The 21,724-nt window shown below is 43.3% G+C and overlaps 1 protein-coding gene across 1 annotated transcript in view; it reads right to left on the reverse strand.

Annotated features, from left to right (window-relative positions):
• Nucleotides 1–13,920, reverse strand: part of ARID3B (AT rich interactive domain 3B (BRIGHT-like)) — a 49,006-nt gene extending 35,086 nt beyond the window's left edge. Inside the window, exons 1-2 of the mRNA XM_012640665.1 lie at nt 13,777–13,920; nt 10,552–11,186 (exon numbers count right to left, since the gene is read on the reverse strand). Of these exons, the coding sequence (XP_012496119.1) occupies nt 10,552–11,109 (558 nt within the window). The 5' untranslated portion in view covers nt 11,110–11,186; nt 13,777–13,920. The remainder of the gene's footprint in view (nt 1–10,551; nt 11,187–13,776) is intronic.
• Between the last annotated feature and the right edge of the window lie 7,804 nt (nt 13,921–21,724).

Raw genomic sequence — 21,724 nt, forward strand, 5'->3', positions numbered from 1 at the left:
GCGCTCACTTCATGTCTCTGTGTCACATTTTGGTAATTATTGCAATATTTCAAACTTTTTCATTATTATTGTATCTGTTATGGTGATCTGGGATCAGTGATCTTTGCTGTTACTACTTTAACTGTTTTGGGGAGCCAAGAACCATGTCCAATTAAGACAGCAAACTTAATTGATAAATGTTGCGTTGTGTTCTGACTGCTCCACCAACTGGCCGTTCCCCCATCTCTCTCCCTCTTCTCAGGCCTATTCCCTGAGACACAACAATGTTGAATTAGGACAATTAATAACCCTAACAATGGTCTCTAAGTGTTCAAGTGAAAGGAAAAAGTTGCACTCCTTTCACTTTAAATCAAAAGCTAGAAATGATTAAGTTTAGTGAGGAAGGTATGTTGAAAGCTGAGACAGGCTGAAACCTAGGCCTCTTGCTCCAGTTAGCCAAATTGTCAATGCAAAGGAAAAGTTATTAAAGGAAATTAAGTGCTACTCCATATTGTCCTTAAGGTATGGGGCAGGGAGAAAAAAAAGTGCTACTCCAGCGAACACACGAATGGTAAGAAAGCGAAACAGCCTTATTGCTGTTATGAAGAAAGTTTTAGTGGTCTGAATAGAAGCTCAAATCAGCCATAACATTCCCTTAAGCCAAACCTAATCTAGAGCGAAGCCCTAACTCTCTTCAGTTCTATGAAAGCTAAGAGGTGAGGAAACTGCAGAAGAAAAGTCAGAAGCTAGCAGAGGTTGGTTCATGAGATTTAAGAAAAAAACTCATCTCCATAACATAAAAGTGCAAGTGCTGATGTAGAAGCTGCAGCAACTTATCCAGAAGATCTAGCCGAGATCACTGATGAAGGTGACTACACTACATAACAGATTTTCAACGTAAACGAAACATCCTTCTATCGGAAGATGACATCTAGGACTTTCATAGCTAGAGAGAAATAAATGCTTAGCTTCAAAACTTCAAAGGACAGGCTGATTCTCTTTTTAGAGGCTATTCCATCTAGTGACTTCAAGTAGAAGCCAATGCTCATTCACTATTCTGAAAATCCTTGGGCCTTTAAGAATTATGCTACATCTACTCTGCCTGTGCTCTACAAATGGAACAACAAAGCCTGGATGACAGCGTGGCTTACCAAATATTTTAAATCCACTGTTGAGACCTGCTTAGACAAAAAGATCCTTTTCAAAATATTACTATTCATTGATGATGCACCTGGTCACCCAAAAGCTCTGATGGAGATGTACAAGGAGATTAGTGTTATTTCATCCTTACTAATACAACATCCCTTCTGCAGCCCACGGATCAAGGAGTAATTTCAACTTTCAAGGTTTATTATTTAAGAAATACATTTCAAAAGGCTATAGCTGCCATACATACAGATTCCTCTGATGAATCTGGGCAAAGTAAATTAAAAATCTTCTGGAAAGAATTCACCATTATAGATGCCATTAAGAACATTTCATGATTCATGGGAGGAGGTCAAAATATCAGCATTTGAAATAAATTGATTTTAACCCTCATGGATGACCTTGAGGGGTTCAAGACTTCAACGGAGGAAGTAACTGCGGATTTGGTGAAAGTAGCAAGAGAACCAGAATTAGAAGTGGAGCCTGAAGATTTGACTGACCTGCTGCAATCTCATGATAAGACTTGAATGGATCAAGAGTTGTTTCTTACAAATGAGCAAAGAAAGTGGTTTCTTGAGATGGACTCCATTGGTGAAGATGCTGTGAACATTGTTGAAATGAACACAAAGGATTTAGAACATGACATAAACTTAGTGGATAAAGTAGCAGCAGGGTTTGAGAAGACTGACTACAATTTTTAAAGTTCTTCTGTAGGTAAAATGCTGTCAAACAGCATCGCATGCTACAGAGAAATCTTTCATGAAAGGAAAAATCAATCAATGCAACAAACTTCACTGTTGTCTTATTTTAAGAAATTGCCACAGTCACCCCAAGCTTCAGCAACCATTACGCTGAGCAGTCAGCAGCCATCAACATCGAGGCAAGACCCTCCACCAGCAAAAAGATTATGACTCAGACTCAGATGACTGTTAACATTGTTTAGCAATAAAGTAATTTTCAATTAAGGTATGTACATTATTTTATTAGACATAATCCTATTACACACTTAACAGGCTACAGTATAGGGTAAATATAACTTTTTTATATACTGGGAAACCAAAAAATTCATGTGACTCGCTTTATTGCAATGTTTTCTTTATTACTGTGGTCTGGAAGCAAATCTGCATTATCACTGGGATATGCCTATAGTATAAAAAACAAAAAATACAAATTATAATCTAGAAGTAACCAACAGCCAGGCACAGTGGCTCACACCTGTAATCGCAGCACTTTGGGAGGCCGAGACAGGAAGGTTACTTAAGGCCAGGAGTTCAAGACCAGCCTGGGAAACATAGTGAGACTCATCTCCACAAAAATTAAAAAACTTAGCCAGCCATGGTGGCATGTGCCTATAGTCCCAGCTACTTAGGAGGCTGAGGTGGGAGGATCACTTGAGGCCAGGAGTTCAAGATCAGAATGGGCAACATAAGGAGACCCTATCTCTCAAAAAAAAAAATTAGCTGGGTGTGGTGGTGAGCACTTGTAGTTCTAGTAATTGTAGCCACTCAGGAGGCTGAGCCAGGAGACTTGCTTGAGCCCAGGAGTTGGAGGCTGTAGTGAGCTATGACTGTGTCACAGGGTACTCCAGCCTGGGCAACAGAGTGAGATCCTATCTCACAAAAACAAAACAACAACAATGACAACAACAACAAAAAACATGGCCCAAAAGCCAAAACATTAACAATACCAAATGCTAGTGAGGATGTGAAGCAACGGCAACTCTCATTCACTGCTGATGGGTATAGCCGCTTTGAAAGACAGTTTGGCAGTTTCTTACAAATCTGAAAATACCCTTACCACAGAATCCAGCAATCTCAACTACTTGGTATTTACCCAAATGAACTGAAACTTATGTCTGCACAAAAACCTGCATATGGATGTATACAGCAGCTTTATTCATAATTGCCTAAACTTGGAAGCAGCTGAGATGTCCTTCAGTAGGTGAATGGATAAATAAACTGTGGTACATCCAGACAATGGCATATTATTGAACACTAGAAAGAAATGAGCCATCAAACCATGGAAAGACCCAGAGGAAAGTTAAATGCATATTACTGAGTGAAAGAAGCCAATCTGAAAAGGCTACATACTGAATGATTCTGGAAAAGGCAAAACCATGAAGACAGTAAAAGGATCAGTGGCTGCCAGGGGTTAGTGGGGAGCAGAAGGATGAAGAGGGGAAACACAGATGATTTTCAGGGCAGTGAAACTGCTTTGTATGATACTGTAATGGTGAGTATGTGTCATAATACATTTGTCAAAATCCATAGAGTATACAATACCAAGAATGAACCTGAAAATAAACTGTGGACTTTGCGTAACAGTGATATGCCAATGTAGGTTTATGGACTCTAACAAAGGTACCACCCTGGTGCAGGATTGTGTTAACAGGGGAGGCTGTGCATGGGAGGAGGGAGAAGGCATATGAGAAATCTCCATATCTTTTGCTCAATTTTGCTGTGAACCTAAAACTGGTTTAAAAAAATAAAGTCTATATTTAAAGTCTGTTTTTATTCACATAAAAAAAGGAACAGAGTAAATCAAAAGAAAGTAGACGAAGCAAATATTTATTGAGTGCCCACTATGTGTCATTGCTGTGTCGGGTGCTGGGGTACAGTGATAACCAAAACAGACATGGTTCCTGTCCTCTGAGAGCTTCCCATCTAGTATAGAAATCAGATATAAAACCACCACCCACACAAATACAAAAGCATAATGGTCAACACAGCATGTAACAGGAGAACCTGATCTACACTTAGAGTGAAAACAGTGCCTCTGAGAAAGTGATGGTGAAGAAAGGTGAGAACTAAAGGCTGGTCAGAGTTAGTATGGACAAGAATGTTCTAGGCAGAAAACGAGCATATGTAAAGGCTAGGGTGCTTGGAGCACAGTGATAGGTGAGGAGACTGTCAAAGATAAGGCTGAAGAAGTGGACAGGGGTCCGATCATGTAGATTTTGAATAATTACCGAAACCGACATTATACTCAGCGGGCATTAAAGGAGTGACATAATCTGATGCGTTTTTTAGAAGATCTCACTGTAGCAGCTGTGTAGAGCATGGATTAGAATGGGTGGGGGGAGGTGGCACAAAAACCTGTTGAGAGCTACAGCAGTAGGTAGGTAGCTTGGACCAGCAGGTGATGGTGGGGAAAGGGGAGTGGAAGGGCTCTAGGTATTTTAGATGGGAGAACTGCTAAGACTTGGTGATGCACTGGACATGAGGAGTGACAGAGCAGGAGGTCTGAGAAAGACAGTCAACTCCAAGGGTTCTGACATGAATGTGTCGGTGGTAGAAACGCCATTTACTGAGAAGGAAAGTAAAGGAGGAAATAACTGTGGGGGAGTGGGTTGGAAATCGAGAGTTCAGTTTTGTATGTATTAAACTTGAGAGGCCAGTAACACATCTAAATGGAAATGCCAAGCACGTAGCTGGGGATACATGCATTGAATTCAGATAGAAATGTGGGGTCAGTGGGGGTCTGAGTGGGCTGGGAGGTGAGGGGGCCTGGTAGGGGATAAGGATGGTACGAGGTGAGGGGCTGGGGTGAAGGGATGGAAAAAAATAAAAAAAGAAAAAAGAAATGTGGGCTCACACAATATATATTGGAGTCACTGGCTTGTACATAGCAATTAAGGCCATAAGAATGAAAGAAACTGACCAGGGAGAGCATGCAGAGAAGACTGCCTAGGAGTGGGCCCTGGGGAACTTGGCGTTCTAGAGGCCAGACAGATGAGAAAGAGTTACAGGGAAATCAGCAGAATGAGGAGTTGGAAAGCAAAAGAGGAGCATGTTTCAAGGAGGGAGTGGTCCACCGTATTCAATAATGCTGAGAAAACAAATAAGGTCAGGCAGGTTGGGCTTAGCAACAGGGTGGTGATTGGAAATCTCAGCAAGAGGAACTTCAGGGACATGCAAGGGACAGAGATCAGACTGGCGTATGTTGAGGAGTGCGTAGGAGGTGGCAAAGTGGAGGTAAGGAGTACAAACAACTCCTTGAAGAAGCTTTGTTGCAGGGAGAGGGGAGACAGGAATAGAGAAAAGCTGGCAATAATGTGTAGTCAAGAAAAATTTTTAAAGTGATCTCTCATTTCCTTGTTAATAAGTGAATGAGACAGATTTTAGGATTAAAAAATGTTTTGGGTTTTTTTCCTTAAGGTTGAGAGATAGAAGATGTGTGAATGTGGAGAAGGCTTGAGAAGAGAATGAGTCCAAAAGTCAGAAAATGGAGGAGTTCACTGATGGAACAAGTCCCTACAAATCTAGGAGGGCATGGGATTTGGGACACATGTGGAGGGATTAGTGTTTGGAAAAAGGATAAAGACCCAAGTTAATTCAGTGATCATGTATTTATAAGGTCTTAATATCAATAAAGATCACTTCTACCTAAAGAAAAAATATGTACATATCCCTACGTTAATACGGAAAGAAGCAGCTTCAAAAGTGCCATGGTTTAAACTCAGATAATCCTGAAAGGTTTCAGAGAACTTCAGAACACTAGATTTGGTCACAGCTTAGAAAACTTGAAAAGGAATTGTTTCAGTGTAGTGTCTAGGATTTGTGGAGCTCATACCTATAAAAGTCATAAAGACTGAAAAATTATATAGTCTCAGCCTCCCAAAGTGCTGGGATTACAGGCGTGAGCCACTGCCTGGTAAACATTTTACAAAGATCTTTCAAACTCACATTTTTCATCTTTGTAATATCTTTAAAATAGCTTCCTGAGGATGATGGGAGAGGATTATCACCCTCTGGAATAGATGGATGCATGGGTTCAGAGAGGCAGGTTAGGACACTTGTCCAAAGTACTACAGCAAGCAAGTGGTGGAGCTAGGATCTAAAACTGTATCTTCTGGCGCCAAAATGAAAGCTGATTTACTATTTAAATCTGTTACTAAGTAACGAGTTTGCCAAATATTTATGCCTTAACCTTTTGAGGTTAACGTCCAGAAGGGCAACCAAGCTCTCTCACAAATCACCATACACATCATGGTGTGCTGGGCTGGAAGAATCACTTGATAGAGCCAAGCAAAAGATCTCAAGTTCTAGGCCCCAATCCCGTTCCAAGTGACAGTCTCTTCACCCAGATGACTACAAAAAAAAAAAAGACACGAATTCAACAAGGACACTGAAATTAGAAATGACAGCTGGGTGAGGTACTACGTGCCTATAAGTCCCAACTACTTGGGAGGCTAAGACAGGAAAATCGCTTGAGCCCAGGAGTTCGAGGCTGCAGTGAGTTATGGCACCACTGCACTCCAGCCTAAGTGACAGAGCGAGAGACTGTCTCTAAAATAAAAATTAAAAGTAAAATTAAAAAAGAAAAAAACAAAGCATGCAAGATAGCCCTACATAGAAAGTAGGGAAAGTCTACAAGCATTTTCTTTCTCAGGCAGTATTTTGCACAAATTTTACAAAAAGCCTCAACCGTTCCATAGTCATGCAGTACACACCAAAAAAGGAGGCCTAGCCCAAGGGACCACACTTTACTTAGAGGGACAGATTCTGGAGACCAGTCAGTCACAGCATTAGGAGAAATTGGCAGTAGCCTCTTTGTCTGCTACTTGGCCAGCAGGAAGTCATCTCTCATAGTAAGATGAGATTGATTTCGTATGTGGTTATAAGAATACGCAAGAAAACAAAACAAAATTCCCTCTTCTCAAATCACATTCCCTTTGGCTTCCAGTGTCCACCTAACATGACCGATTCTTAACATTTGCCACAGAGCGTCCTGTGCTGCCGTACCATAGAGGTGGTACTCCGGCAAATTCAGAGAGAACTCACACAGCTGCCACCAGCTGAGGGTGCCCCAAGCAGCTTTGAGGTGTTTGGAATTGGCAATACCCTGTCCTCATTAACACATATGATCAGTAAGCTTTAGGAAGTGTTACGAATTCTTTAATTGCAAGTTTTCTGAAATTAAATCCTTCTATCTTAGAAGGCAATCCTGAAACAAAACCTTGTAAAACATGCTAGAAGGTGAGGAGAGGAGGAGGGAGACCAACGTTTATTGAGCAATGACTCCCAGTGCTTTGCACTGAGCTGGCTGTGATCCAAACACGGGGCTTATCTTAAGCCCCGTGTTTGGATCACAGCCACATGCAGTAACCAAAGTGACTGCCGAAGTATGCAGAAAATCAGACACATACACTGTAGCCCACAAATGTCTATCAAACCATGGTTCATCTTTCTATTCTATGGAAGGGGTCTCCATCCTTCTGGAAACCTAGCTCTGCTAATGGGCTCAAAACAGACAAAGCTTGTACTGCCTGGGCCTCCCTTCACCAGGAGGACAGAAGGCCACCCCTAAAAGGCCAGCAACACCTCCTAGTTGGCTGTGTGATCTCCTTTAAGAGAAGGGACACGTGGTTCTTTGTTGTCTTGTTTTACACGTATTTACTCTGCCCATCAAAATCTGATGGGTTTTAGAATGCTTGGCTCAATGGTGTTATCCATTTTCCCACCACTCTGGTGTCAGAGAATACTGTATAACCATCCAGGACTTGAGAAACAAATATTTTCTAAGAGTTTCTTCAGAGAGAATCCATGAAATAATTCTGATTTTATGTGTTCTAAGAAAGGGACTTCAGAAACAAAGAATAACCTATGGAGTCCTTCAGCTTTTCCAGTTTTGCTTTTCAGTTGGCAGATGCCTTCCCTCTGCCCTCCCAAAAAACTTGCAAGATACTTTCGAGCATTCCTGTTGATTTGCCAAGCTACGCTAAGCTGTAGACAAAATTAGCTTTTTTACTTTGATTTGTGAATGTTCGAAACAAACCCTGTTTTAAAATATCTGCACCACAGCACAGATTGGGTGGTTGAGTTTAGGCAGACTCAGGACAGAACCAAATTATTGCAACCCAAGTTCCATCCCCCTAAAGGTTCCCACACTGCCACTGCTAGACCGTGAGCTCCTTGAGGGAGAAACATGCCTTCTTTCATGGAGCACAGGCCTGGCACAAAGCAGTCTCTGTAAAAGTTTGCTGTTTGAAGAACAGGATGGACACTGTATCACATGAACAATAAGATCTGTGTCAACCGTAAAAGGTCTTTGTAATTGTTGCTAGAGCAAGGGTACTCAATTTCTGCTCTCCTGAAGTTAATTACATAAAGAAACAAAAGACTTTGAATAATAAAAAAAGAGAGTCTCTCAGCTTTTCTATTAGGTTTCTATAGGTGCTCCCCAATGATATTATTTTTTTATTCCTCCTTCCAAAGCACAACTAAAAAAAATTTTAAGTCTCTAAGCATATTATTAATATTTTATTCCTTTAAAGGCAGGATTTAGACAAAGAGAGCACAGACCAAATTGATTTCAAAAAAATTAAATTCAAAAGGGGAAAAGGAGGTGCACATCTAAGGTTTTAAGTCATTGTCACCCAATGCCCCCAACCCAGTTCTTGATCTCCAAATCCAGGGGGAAAGTAAATTTAGGGTGAGGGATTAGTTGTCAGGCACTCTGGCATTTAAAAAACATTTTGGCAGGTGCTCCGCCAGGCGGTCTATAATTAGTGAGTATGCCTCAGAAACTTAAAATGAACTCGAAGGATCTCAAATGCCAACGGCTAGCCCTCTGAACACAGAGCTGTGTAGTCATAGGGCTACAGGCATGTAAAACCTGGCATTGGGTGTCCTGCCACTGTGCACACGTGTGTGCATGCACATGCCAGTTCCGAAGAGTCTCTTTTTTCAAAGCTGTAATGGCTTGCTTGACCTCAACACCTGCTACACTTCCTGAAGACAGACAGGCTCTGGAGCTCCACTTGTTCCTCGCATGCGGCTGCACTTTCTAGGAACGACCGCACACACGCAGAGTCTGGCCAGCTGCCAAGGCGAGGGCAGCCCAGCCGCCTCGGGCCTGAACTTTCCCAGCACTGTCAGGGCAGGATCCTGCTATGAGCTGACTCAGCGGCCGGAATGGAACTCTGCCAACCACACAGCAGTGCGGGGGCTGACAGCAACTCACAGATGTTTTGCTAAACCAAAGCAATCAGTGGGAGGCGGGTCTGGGCTGGCGGCCAGGGTGCTGCTGTCGTGGAAGTTGGGATTCTCTGATTCTAGTTCTAGCTCTGCCACCATCTCCCTGGGTGATGTCAGGGAAAACCTCTGTGCATCTCAGTATCTCTCCTGCTTCAGAGGTACGTCTGTGTGGTGCAGGAGAGGACGGCACTGTTTGCATAAAAGAGCTCCTGGGGCACTACTACCTACCATGTGCTTGGCACTGAACAGCCTTTCACGTATGCTAGCTCAGTTAATCCTCACGACATTCTTGGGAGGCACCTTCCTTCTTTTTATTTCACAGATGAGAAGACACAGGCACAGGAATTCTACCAAAAGATCACAAAGGCAATACGTGGAAGAGATGGGATTTGACCCTCACTTCTCACTCTAGAGTCTACTGCAAACACTGCTGTTGTAAAACTCAGATCTGCTACACAGGGCTCCTTGATCCAAGATGTTTGATTTTTCAGGTTCCAAAAGACTTTTCGTATATGACTTCTCAGTTGCCCTGTGAAAACCCACAGCTCTTCGAAAATGATTTTTAACTTGCACACTGACCACGTGAAGAGCGTGTGCTGACACTCAGTACCCAGGCACCACCTGGGTGGTGAACTCCCTGTCTAAGCACCAACAAGTCACTTAACCTGGAACAACTTCTCATTACTCCCACTTTTTGGGTAAAGAAAAACTGCTCATAGATCATAAACAGGAATTAGAAGTCAAAGGATTGGCTGAGAACCCAGATTCCCTAGGCTCTACCCTCTGAGATAATTCATTAAGATTCTGCAATCTGTATTTTTTTTTTTGAAGCTCCCTCGCTGACTCAGATGCTCAGCCAAGTTTGCAAGTCACTTCAGCTTCCCTTGGCTAAAAAGGGAATTTTCAAGCCTACTCTTCCTTGTTTCAAAGGGGATGAGGTAAGGGTGAAATGAAATCATGTCTACAAGGCTCTCTGTTAGAAAATATACACAATGCAAGCACTTCTTGTCATTTACGTTTAGCTGCAAAATAACAAACTGTCCTTAAAGAGCATGATCCAGGGTTAGCCTGGAGCTAAGAAACTGTCTTAGGCAAGACTGTTCTTTTACATCACTGTGAGAAAAACAGTAATTAGTCACATGTCTCGTCATTAGATATTCCTCATAACACTGTTGCAACCTCATCCTTCCTTTAAAAAAAAGAGATTATACTGACATTCTTTCACATCAAACTTAGAACAATTTATATTAAGAGTAACTTGTGCATTTCATTGCTTTAATCAAGAAAACAAATGGTGAGAAAATAATTCCAAGTCTATTCATGTGTATGCCGATGGTCACCGAAGTGGGTGAGAAGGCACAGACTGGCACAGCCCCTGCCTGCCTCGTACCCCTCTCTAGCTGGCCTTTAGGAAAAACAAATGACCTCCCGTACCAGTAAGACTGACCTGCTTGAGCTGCTCATCCAGATTCCAGCCCGGCTGCCCTGCTGTGGGGACGGAAGGCGGGGCCTTGGAGGCATCTTTGGTATGGTCTTCTTTAGCTTGTTGTCCATGCAGTGGGAGCCCTGGTGCTGGCAGTAGATTGGACATGGGTGCCGCTCGGGGTTCTTGGCGAGTTGCTTTCTGCCCATGAAAATATTTTGAAGCAGCCTGGGTTTCTTTCTCAGTCACCTCTGCAACTTCATCATCTCCATCGTCATCTTCCAAACCTCCTTCCTCTTCCTCAGGCTCTGAGTTCACACTGCTCTGTTCAAAAACTCGGGCCACTACTGTGGCCGATGGAACTCTGGCTAAGGGACCCAGTGCAGGGCTGCCAGAAGGCCTCCCAGGTGCAGGAGAAAGGAGAGTTGGCTGTGTGACCAGCTTCTGGGCATACAAGAATGGGGTTTCTCTCGTCTGCTGTCCCTGCTTCTCTCTGGCATCCATCTGCAGAGGAGCCAGGTGCGGCTGCTTCTGTTGTTGTTGCTGCTGCTGCTGTTGCTGCTGCTGCTGTAGTGGCTCCATTACTGCCTCAGGCTTCACCCACAGATTGGCATGGCTCTGAACCTGGGCACAGCCCGCCAGGCACACTGGGTCTAAACCTTGAGTGATTAACAGAAACCACAAAGAAGGAGGGGGCAAAAAACAACTATGTAAAACAGGTATAAAAATGCTTTCTTTTCTCCAGTAAAGGGCATGAGTTCTGAACACCAAATATATGCTCCTGACCTAAACCTAAGTTTTAAGATGAGTGAGTGTAGGGGTTTGGGGGCTGGGTAAGGAAAGTTGTGAAGAAGAAGGACAGATCTAAGAGGGGAAAAAGAGGAAGAATCTCAGTAGTGGTAGACTACTGAGGGTTTTAAAAGAAGTAAATCCAGACAATATCTAGTCTGCTAACATCTGTGTTCTGATCTCTCTTCCTTCACGTTACCAAACATTAATCTGTTTATTACTGAAAAGGCAACTGTGTTTGCACTGTATCGAAATTGTAACTATGAAAACCACAATAATAAAGAGAAAGGGCTTGCCTCCAAAAGAAAGAATATTGCTTATGTTCCCAAGCTAATCAGAGAAAGATATTACCTCCAAGCTCGACACAGAGCTAATCAGGCAGACAGAATGACTATTCTCAGAAAAAGCAAGACCAAGCAAACTGCTCTTGGGTTTAAACTTTTTCAAATTTCCCAGATCAAATTGCTAGCCTGCTTGTCGAGTGGACTGAGCCATCCTAACTGGACATTACAGCCTCAAAAAGAATTCAATTTCAACAACATGAAAGAAAGAAACATGCAAGCAGGCAAGAGTCTCAAATTGCAATCGGCCCTGAAAAACAAACGGAGGAATTCCTCTGGAGATTTTTAAAGTTAATTAATTTGAAACAGATATCAATATTGCCTAAACAAGTTAATGCTGCTTCTTTTTTATAAACAGCCAAGTAAATCTCTTCACATCCCCTTTCTTTCTGATTCACTTCTTCTATGATATTCTATGACAAATACGAAAAGAAAAGCCTTTCAGGCCCAAAGCATTCTGGGGACAGGTTTATCTGCATTCTTACCAATCAGTCTCCAAACACACACCCCTTTCACACCCTCTGCTCCAACCCCCCTCCCCCCGCTTCAGGCCCCCACCCCAACAAACCTCACCTGAGTTATGTTTCCTCAGCAAGTCTCCATAACAGAATGGGTTACTATGCAAGGGCAAATTTTAGGTGAACAAGACTTGCAACACAGTGTACAATTTTGTCATCACATGAAAGAAGAAGCTGCATTGCACAGGTTGGGACTTGATATTTGCACTGTTCCAGTGTTTTAGGATTGGGTCCAAAGACAAAAAAACTAAATGTATTTAACATCTTCAAAAATTCATGGGAAAGTAATCACATCCCTAGCAATAAAAACTGCTTGGATTTATAAATTTTTTATAGGTTGCAGTAAAAAAAGGCACAATTTTTAAAGCTAAGCAAATTAGTAGAGATTTAAAAAATTCTCCTTTTCTGTTTATCTTAGAGCACTGCTTGTGCCTTTTGTATTCTGCGAAAAAATTCAAATTCCAATTTGCCTCTTACTGCCTTTACTTCCTCTCTTGGCACTTTAGAAAGTGTGTTATGCCTGCAGCAATACTTTCATTCTGCTTTAGCTCTTCTTATAGTGTAAAACAGCATGGAAAGATTTACACCCACGTTAAATCCAGTTGGCAAAAGTGTTCATTTAAAATAAAAACAATTTGGGTCAAAGAAAATTAAATAAAGGAATAAAGCAAATAATTCGGTGGTCATTAAGGAGGGAAGGGACCTTAATGTCATTAAATGTCCTTATAATCATTACAATCAATCGCATTCAGAATAATCTATATACTATTGGAATAATATATACATTATAATGATAATTTTCAACCAAGTCCTGCCACTCACTGAACAACTGCTTCTTCTAGTCCTGTAGCACCATCTTCTCTCTATGCTGTCCCCAGCAGAGGGGGAAGGTGTCCCATAGCCTCTTTAGTAAGACTGAGATGACTCAGTTCTACAACTCAATACACACACCCTCCCCCAAAGAGCCCACCTTCCCCCAATCCCTAAGCAGCCATTGATACAAACAATACCACCTCTTTACATTTGGAGAACTTATGTCTCAAATCTAAACTACTTCATCCCTTCACACAGCCCCCTCCCCGATTTCCCAAAAGTTCCCATACCCCCAAGCTGGGCGCAACGGACTGCCTGCAGCTTTGAACCCGGCCCTGGTGACCATTCCCTCCACCTTTTCTGCCGGATTCCTCTGGCCTCGTGCCCCTTGAAGCCCCATACCCCACCTCCCTGGTTACTCCAGCACCACCCCCCATTCTTTATACACTCCTCCCAATCCAGCCCTATCACTTTTACCTCTAGTAAGCCTTCCCAGCCAATCCGCTGCTCTTCTCCGATCGCCCCAACCACACCTATCCTCGCCCTCTCAGTTTCCAGGGCCCCTTACCCTCCCCATCTCTTTATCTCAAATCACCCTAATGGGCACAAGGCGCCTGGGGGCCCCTCCCAGCGATCGCACTTTTCCCTCGCGGCCCTCGCGCTGCGGCGGCCCGCGCCTTCCAGTCTCCCCCTACACACCTGCCTCCAATCCTACCCCCGCATCCCCTCCACCTGCCACAGCCCCTGCTCCCGCCTTGACTGAGGCAAACAGGACCTGCTCGGCTTACCTGTGCAGGGCTCTCCGGTCCTCGGCGGTGGAGGAGGCGGCCGCTCAAGCCCCGGCGCGGCAGCTGCGTCTAGGACTCCTCCGCAGCCGGGGGCCACAGCCGGGGCGGGGCCCGCACCGGAAGCGGCGCCGCGGGGCTGGACTGCCGGCCCGGGGCGGGGCCACAGGGGATGGGGCGGGGCCTGGGGCCGGAAGCGGCTAAAAAGGGAACGAGGCGGGGGGGCGAAGCGGAAGTGATTTCTAGGTACGGCGCCGCCTGGCTTAGTCGTGGGCGGAAGCGTGCGGAAGCGGGCGGAAGCTCCAGCCAATGGAGACGTGCGGACACGGAGGGGTTCCGGTGTGAGCACTTCAGCGGGGAGTTGAAAAGAGCCGGGCTGGATGCGATGTTCTCTGAGTGTTGTCTGGTTGCGGAGGTTGGTGTTCCCTGGACGGTAGGTTGATAGGAAGGTAAATAACAGGCAAAGGAGTGTTAGGGCTTTCCGCTGCTTCAGTCCCCTCCCCGCTCTCCTGCCTTCAAACTGGTCTTCCTCAGGGATTCCCGCTTTTAAGTCAGCTTTTCTCTGAACTTCACTCATTCCTGGACAGAGACCTGTCCCGAGAATGCTGCATCCCCTGGAACTCCCTTACATGAATTAGTTCTCACTTCCCGGTTTCCACAAGTGGGGGCTATGTGCCGAGTACTGCCAGCTCTTGTAAAAACAATTGCTTCTCCGGCGCTTCCTCTTAGACTTTGCCACCCATTGAACCACCCCATAGAGATAATGCGTCGAGCTGTGTATTCAGCTCCTTGTCTTACTTTCTCCCCTCTGATGATCTTTCTTGATAGTTTCAGCGCCTGTGTGGGCAACACACCTAAGGTTGAGCCACATCTCTAGCGACCCTTATTATCAGCCTCCCAGTCCCAGTCAAACCTGGACCTTGTCATCAGAAACGCTGTCGTAATTCGAACATCCCTGTGTCCAACCACAGCCTGCTCTCCCCTCTGGTTGACTACTCGGGAGTTACAGCATAACTGTACTCTCACTTTATCACTTTATCACTTTTTCACTTTATCACTTTTTCACCTCTACTCTGTTGAAAGCCTTTACTTTTATCCATTAACTGACTCCACTCTTCACTTCCCTCCTTATCCATTTTAGTTTCAATGATATATCATTACAATCCCACTTCTATTTAATATCTCCAACGACACTCCCTTTTCATCAACAAAGTCCCCCACCCTGGATGGACCTACATGTTTCTCCATGCTTGTACCTTTTCATAGAAAATTGTCCTGCTGAACAGATTGGCATCACCAAATTAGTACTTTTCAACCTTAGATGGACTCTAAACTGTGACTAGAAATTTCATTGTATTTTTCTAGTCAACTTGTTGTCTGTCTACTATCTTTGCAAATCTCTAACCCACTACTCTCCATATCACTGCCCCTGATTTCCTCATTGTAAAAAGTAACAGAAAAGGTAGAATGTTCTGAAATCTAGAAATCTGCTTAAGTGTATTCCCATCCTGTTGTTCCCACCTATAATTTGTTTAATCCAAAATATTCATTGAACTCCCACTATATGCCAGGCCAGGCACTCATCTAGGTGCTTAGTGAGGAGTGGACAAAACAAATTCCCCGCCTTCAAGGATCATTACTAGTTCGTGGAGACAGAAAAACAAATATATAGTGTCAGGTATATGTGCTACAAAGAAGAACAAAGCAGTGTAAGGATTAGACAGTAGTATCAGGAAGCTGTTATTTTAGATGTTAGTCAGAGAAGAACTTCTTGATAAGGAGCACATAAGCAGAAACTGGAGTTGATGAACATGAGCCATGTGGATATCTAGGGGAAGAGTCTTCTAGGCAGAGGAGACAGCAAATGCAAATGCTCTGAGGCAGGAACATGTTTGAGGTGCTATAAGAATAGTAAGAAGACCACTGTGACTGATGCAGAGTGAGTGAGGGGGAGAGTGGTAGGAGATGAGATCAGAGAGGTAGCCAGGGGCCAAATCACTCAGGGCCTTATAGATCATGGTAACAACTTTGCCAGTTACCACTGAAACCACTGGAGACTTCTGAGCAGAAGAGTGACTTGATGAGATTAAACTCCATAAAGGGATTGAATGCTGTGTGGAGAATAGACTGTGAGGGTAAAGGGGTAAAAGCAAAAACACTAACCCTGGCAGAAGATGGAGTGGCCTGAGCTAGATAACAGCAGTGGAGCCATGTGGTAAGTGGTCAGATACCAGTGTATTTTGAAAGTGGAGACACCACGATTTGTTGATATACTGGTTGTATAGGTTAGAGAAGAGAGTCAAGGATGATGCCAAGGTTTTTGGCCCTAGTAACTTTTAGAATAGTGATATCATTTGCTGGCCTGGGGGATACCATCAGAAGCCAACACAAATGAAATATTACTCAACAACAGAAAGGAATGAAGTATTGATATGCATAACAACATAATAATAAAGGCACTATGCCAAGTGAAACAAATCAGCCTCAAAATGACACTCATGTAAATATTAAAATTATAGTAATGGAGAATAAGTCAGTGATTGCCAGGAGCTAGGAGACGGTAGAGGGATAACTATAAAGGGATAGCAAAAAGGAGGGTTTTGGGGTAATGGAGCTCTTCTGAATCCTAATTACGATGGTAGTTACCTAAATCCATACATGTGCTAAAATCCATAGAACTGTATATAACAAAAATAAAGTCAATTTTATCATATGAAATTTTTTTCTTAAAAGCCAAACTTTCCATACATGATCAAGTTTCCGTTCCCAATTCTCAGGGATCTCCCTTTAACTTCTTGCAGTGTTGGATCCTTCCATCACTATTCAGGCAAACTCTAGTTTCACCCATCTTTTGCTTAAAAAAAAAAAAACCTTTCCCTTGATCCCATGTTCTATGACTAAAGAAAGCCTTATCTCACTATGCCCCTTCCTGGCAAACCTTCTAGAGTTGCTGTCCTCATTGCAGTCCAAATGATCTGATCTTTCTTCTTAAAATGCTCTATGGCCTCTCATTGCTCTTGGTACCAAGATCTAAATTCCTTCGTGTGGCCTACAGGGCTCTAGGAAAATTTAGCCTCTTGCCCACCTCTTTGGTTTTATTTCTTTGTCCCAATGTATAGAAGAGGGCCCAGGAAAGTGGCCCTAGTAGATGACCTCAGTAGCTGAAACAGAAGAACATCCCCCATCACAAAAATACAGGTAACAGAAAGTGTAGAATGCCCTGAAATCTAGATGGTTAAACCCTGATATACACCCATTTGTGTGGCAGGGAATATCATTTAATCTCTACTTTGGCTTCCACCGTGTGGTAGATTAAACAGAATAGCCACAGTGTTTTTTAGCTTCTCCCATCAAGAGGTGAAGTGTGGCTAGGTGTGGTGGTTCATACCTGTAATCCCAGCAATTTGGGAAGCTGAGGGGAGGGGAGGATCACTTGAGGCCAGGAGTTTGAGACGAGCCTGGGCAAAATAGCGAGACTGTGTCTCAAGGAAGAAGTGAAGGAAGGTAGAAAGGAGGGAAGGAACCTGATTATGAGTGTGGCCCCTTAAACTATCCTACCGATCACCAGACATGTTTGCCAGGGCATTCTAGACCATCCAGGCCTAGCTACTTTTGAGGTGGTTTGTTTTGCAATAAAAGATAGCGCATACACAAGGCATTTCTTTATGTGTGTCAGGATGGATTTGTCTGGTGTACTCCCTGGAGCTGCTGAGCGCCTGAAGGAGAGAGCCACCATCTGTCATCTTCACATCATTGACGTACGTTACCTTAAGTTGCTTAAAGTTCTCTCATCAGATTTCTCATAGCTTTGCTTATTTACAGCAAAAATGTGTAAGGGGTAATATTATACATCATGTCTTTTGTTATTTCAGATTGTTCAGTGAAGGTAGTATCATTTACATGGTTTTCATTGATTTTATTACTCTTTTTTTAAATAAAGGTTGAGTTGTATAAACATTGGGTATTTTGTGTATGTTTTGTTATAAAGTTAGTCTTAAACATACAGTGCATAAAAGCTAAGAAACAACAGATATACTCCTGCAGGTACAGAAAAAGAAAGAAAAAAAACAAAATAAAAAAGAGAGAAACAACAGATAAATGGCCATTATTATAGAATAATAATGTAATTACTCATAACTAATAAAGCGAAAATGCCTTTAGTTTGTGTTTATGACAGTCAACGTTAATTGTTGGTGTAATTTTGTCTGTCTTAATAAGATTTGGTGTTTTAGAATAAGTGCGTGTGAAATTTGGGACTCAGTCAACATATAAAATGTTCTCCCATTGAAATTAATAGCGATTACATATTCTACTTGAATTGGCCCCACAACAGATTTTTTTTCCCTTTTTTGGGGGACGGGACAGAGTCTCACTTTGTCACCTGGACAGAGTGCAGTGGCATCATCATAGCTCACAGCAACCTCAAACTCGTGGGCTCAAGTGATCCTCCTGCCTCAGCTTCCCAAGTAGCTGGGACTACAGGTGCGAGCCATGACGCCTGACTCATTTTTCTATTTTTAGTAGAGACAGGGTCTAGAGATGGGGTCTCACTCTTGCTCAGGCTGGTCTCCTGAGCTCAAGTGATCCTCCCGCTTCAGCCTCTCAGAGGGCTAGGATTACAAGCGTGAGCTACCCTGCCCAGCCCACAAGAGATTTTTTGAGGGTTAATTACCCTAAAAGGCAGGAAAGGACTGTCCTGCAGTTACTGTGCCTTTTACTGTTATACAGAAAATTAAAATGTAACCAGATGATTAAGGTTTCTTCACATCCTGAGATTAAGGTATAGCCTCAGAAGCCTCTATTAGCATGTGTAAAGCCTCTGCTGGGTAAATGGCATTAACGTATGTAAAGAAAGAATGTGGCAGAGGGGGGCCCTGAAAGAAGGTGTATCGAGTCAACACATTCCTGAGGGGTCCTCTCCAGCTGTGCAGGTATCTGCAGCCTGAGTGGGCTTCCAGTGTGTCTTCCTGCAGGGAGTGGATATGCCCATCAGGCTGACTCCTGTGTCACCTTGCATAGAACTGTTTGTATTTTAAATCAGACTGTTGGTATTTGGTGTCTGATGACCTGGGTTATGTGGTATGTCAGCCTCCATTAACCACTCAACCCTGAGGAAATGCCAGCACCTAGCGACTGAGGCCCGAAACTAAGCTTTGAGAATTTCTTCAAAGTAATGAGGCTTCCTGGCAGTGGGCAGGCCAACATTCCCCTGGGGGTAGCTGCACTCTTGCCACATTCCCTTTCCACATGCTCTCACTGCAGAGATCCTTTCCAAGCCTGTGGCTCTGTGATTTGCCAATATTCTGATGTTTTAGTTTGACTATATTTTTCTTTCTCTCACCTGGGAATAGAAGGGGTCAGACCTCTAAGGCAAGCAAAAAGGCCAATTCCAAAGTGACTCATTGGTTTGTTTCACTCTCCTTGATACTTAATGAAAAACTGTCTTTGCAAATCTCCAATCCAGATTTCTGTGGTGGCCTCAGCACTCCGCAGTCCCAGAGACTGCCAAAGCAAAAGGGAGTAGGAAGCAGTTCAAGCCATCTGTCCTAGACCGGGACATCTGGTCACAGGCCTGTGCTTCTGGTCAGGGCTCTTTGGGAGCCATCTCCTCTCCATCCAACAGACCTGTGATAAGCCAGACCCTGTCAAGTGTTGGCGAGACTAAGAGGAGAGGGTGCCTGAGCCCAAGTCAGCCTGGCAATGAGCTTGACTGGCTGGGAGAATCATGAGACCAACCAATTCCTGTAAATGTGTGTGCAGACACCTGCACAGGCCCAGGGGCTTTATAGTCCTCAAAAATCTTTGTTTCTAAATACTGACACTGAGTGTTGGTCTATCACAGACAGTAGTAAACATTTTCTATCATCAAGATTGGAGCCGGGCGCGGTGGCTCATGCCTGTAATCTTAGCACTCTGGGAGGCCAAGGCAGGCGGATTGTTTGAGCTCAGGAGTTCGAAACCAGCCTGAGCAAGAGCGAGACCCCGTCTCTACCAAAAATAGAAAGAAATTAATTGGACAGCTAAAAATATATAGAAAAAAATTAGCCGGGCATGGTGGCGCATGCCTGTAGTCCCAGCTACTCGGAACCTGAGGCAGTAGGATTGCTTGAGCCCAGGAGTTGAGGTTGCTGTGAGCTAGGCTGACGCCATGGCACTCACTCTAGCCAGAGCAACAAAGTGAGACTCTGTCTCAAAAAAAAAAGAAAAAAATATTGGTTAGGACCCTTGTTATCTCTGGGTTAAAAAAAAAATAAAAACAAAAACAGACTGGGTGTGGTAGCTCAGGCCTATAATCCCAGCACTTTAGGAACCAAGGTGGGGGAATTGCTTGAGGCCAGCAGTTTGAGACCAGCCTGGGCAATATAGCAAGACCCTGTCTCTACAAAAAATAAAAATAAGAAAATTAGGCAGGTGTGGTGGGACTATACACCTATAGTCCCAGCGACTCTGGAGGCTGAGGCAGAAGATTGCCTGGCCCAGGAGTTCAAGGCTGCAGTGAGCTATGATTGCACCACTGCACTCCAGCCTGGGCGATAGAGTGAGACTCCATCCCTAAAAAAAATAATTTTTTAAATAAAAAAAGATTTAAAAAACCAAAATAACCAATCTGTCAATTTCAGCAGGAAAAAAGTATGGAAAAGTTATGGAGGACACTAGGCAAGTATTTTATTCATAGATACATGAGCTCTGAGGATGCAAGATATTCTGGAAAAACTTTAATGGAAAAAGAGTTTCCCAAATACACCAAATACAGGGTGGAGAGCACTCAATTCCATTAGGTTTAAGATTATTCTGTTCTAGCTTCTGGTCCATCATGTATTCATTTCCTGACACAGCACATACCGCACAACTATGTTCCTGTTGCAAGCTTAATGATTCTTAGCTGAAAGAAGCTAATTATAGTGTAATAGGAGTCCTTGAAATTTTATTAAGGTGAAATATATGAAATACCAGAGAGACTGAAAGGTTGTCTATACTCCAGATGTTTGCCTACTGCTTTATGGCAAGAGCACATATTGAATGCTTGGATTGATTCAAACCAATCTCAACACAGATTTTTTTTAAGAGACAGGGTCTCACTCTGTTGCCTAGGCTGGAGTACAGTGGTGTAATCATAACTCACTGCAGCCTCAAACTCCCGGGCCTGAGCAATCCTCCCGGCTCAGCCTCCTGAGTAGCTGGGACTATAGGCGCACGCCATCATGCTTGGCTAATTTTATTTTTTGTAGCAACCAGGCCTTGCTGCATTGCCCAGGCTGATCTCGATTCCTGGCCTCAAGTGACCCTCCCACCTTGTCCTCCCGAAGTGCTGGGATTACAGGTGTGAGCCATGGCACCTTGCCTCAACACAGATTTTAAACCCTGCTACAATTTCGGGGAATAACAGATAAACTCATTTAGGAATCTGATTTAGAAACCTCACCTTTAAAAAGTGAGCTAGATTTTCAGTCTCTTAAATTAAAGCAAAAGCTTGATTTTATAATGCTTATAACTGTACTGAGATTACGTTGGAAGAGAATAGAGTGGTTATAAATCTAACTGATCTAATATTCTCCTGATCAATTTTCTTCTCTACCCCACCACCCCCAAAAGGACAAAATACTTAGCTTAACACTGTGGTTATCAAGCAACCAGTCATTTCCTAATATGGACAGTTCAGGCCTCTAGTTTCACTTCTGGAATCCCAGTGCTAGGGGAATGGTATTTACATTTGTGTACATTTCTACATCTCCTTCCCTTCTCACTCCCAAAAGCGATGATAATGCCTCTGTGTTGTTTGCTTTGATGTTAACTGTGGCATCTGCAGTGACTGAATTTCCTGAACCTATAGTATCGGATCAGCCCCAATACAATCAAACCCTAATAGTGTCATTATGAAATTTAATGAACAGTCACAAAATTTGAGGAATCTCTCTTTATTAAAAATGGTTACCAAAAAAAAAAAATTACA

Source organism: Propithecus coquereli, unplaced genomic scaffold (genome assembly GCF_000956105.1).
Source record: "Propithecus coquereli isolate 6110/MARCELLA unplaced genomic scaffold, Pcoq_1.0 Scaffold155, whole genome shotgun sequence".
Classification (NCBI taxonomy): Eukaryota; Metazoa; Chordata; class Mammalia; order Primates; family Indriidae; genus Propithecus; species Propithecus coquereli.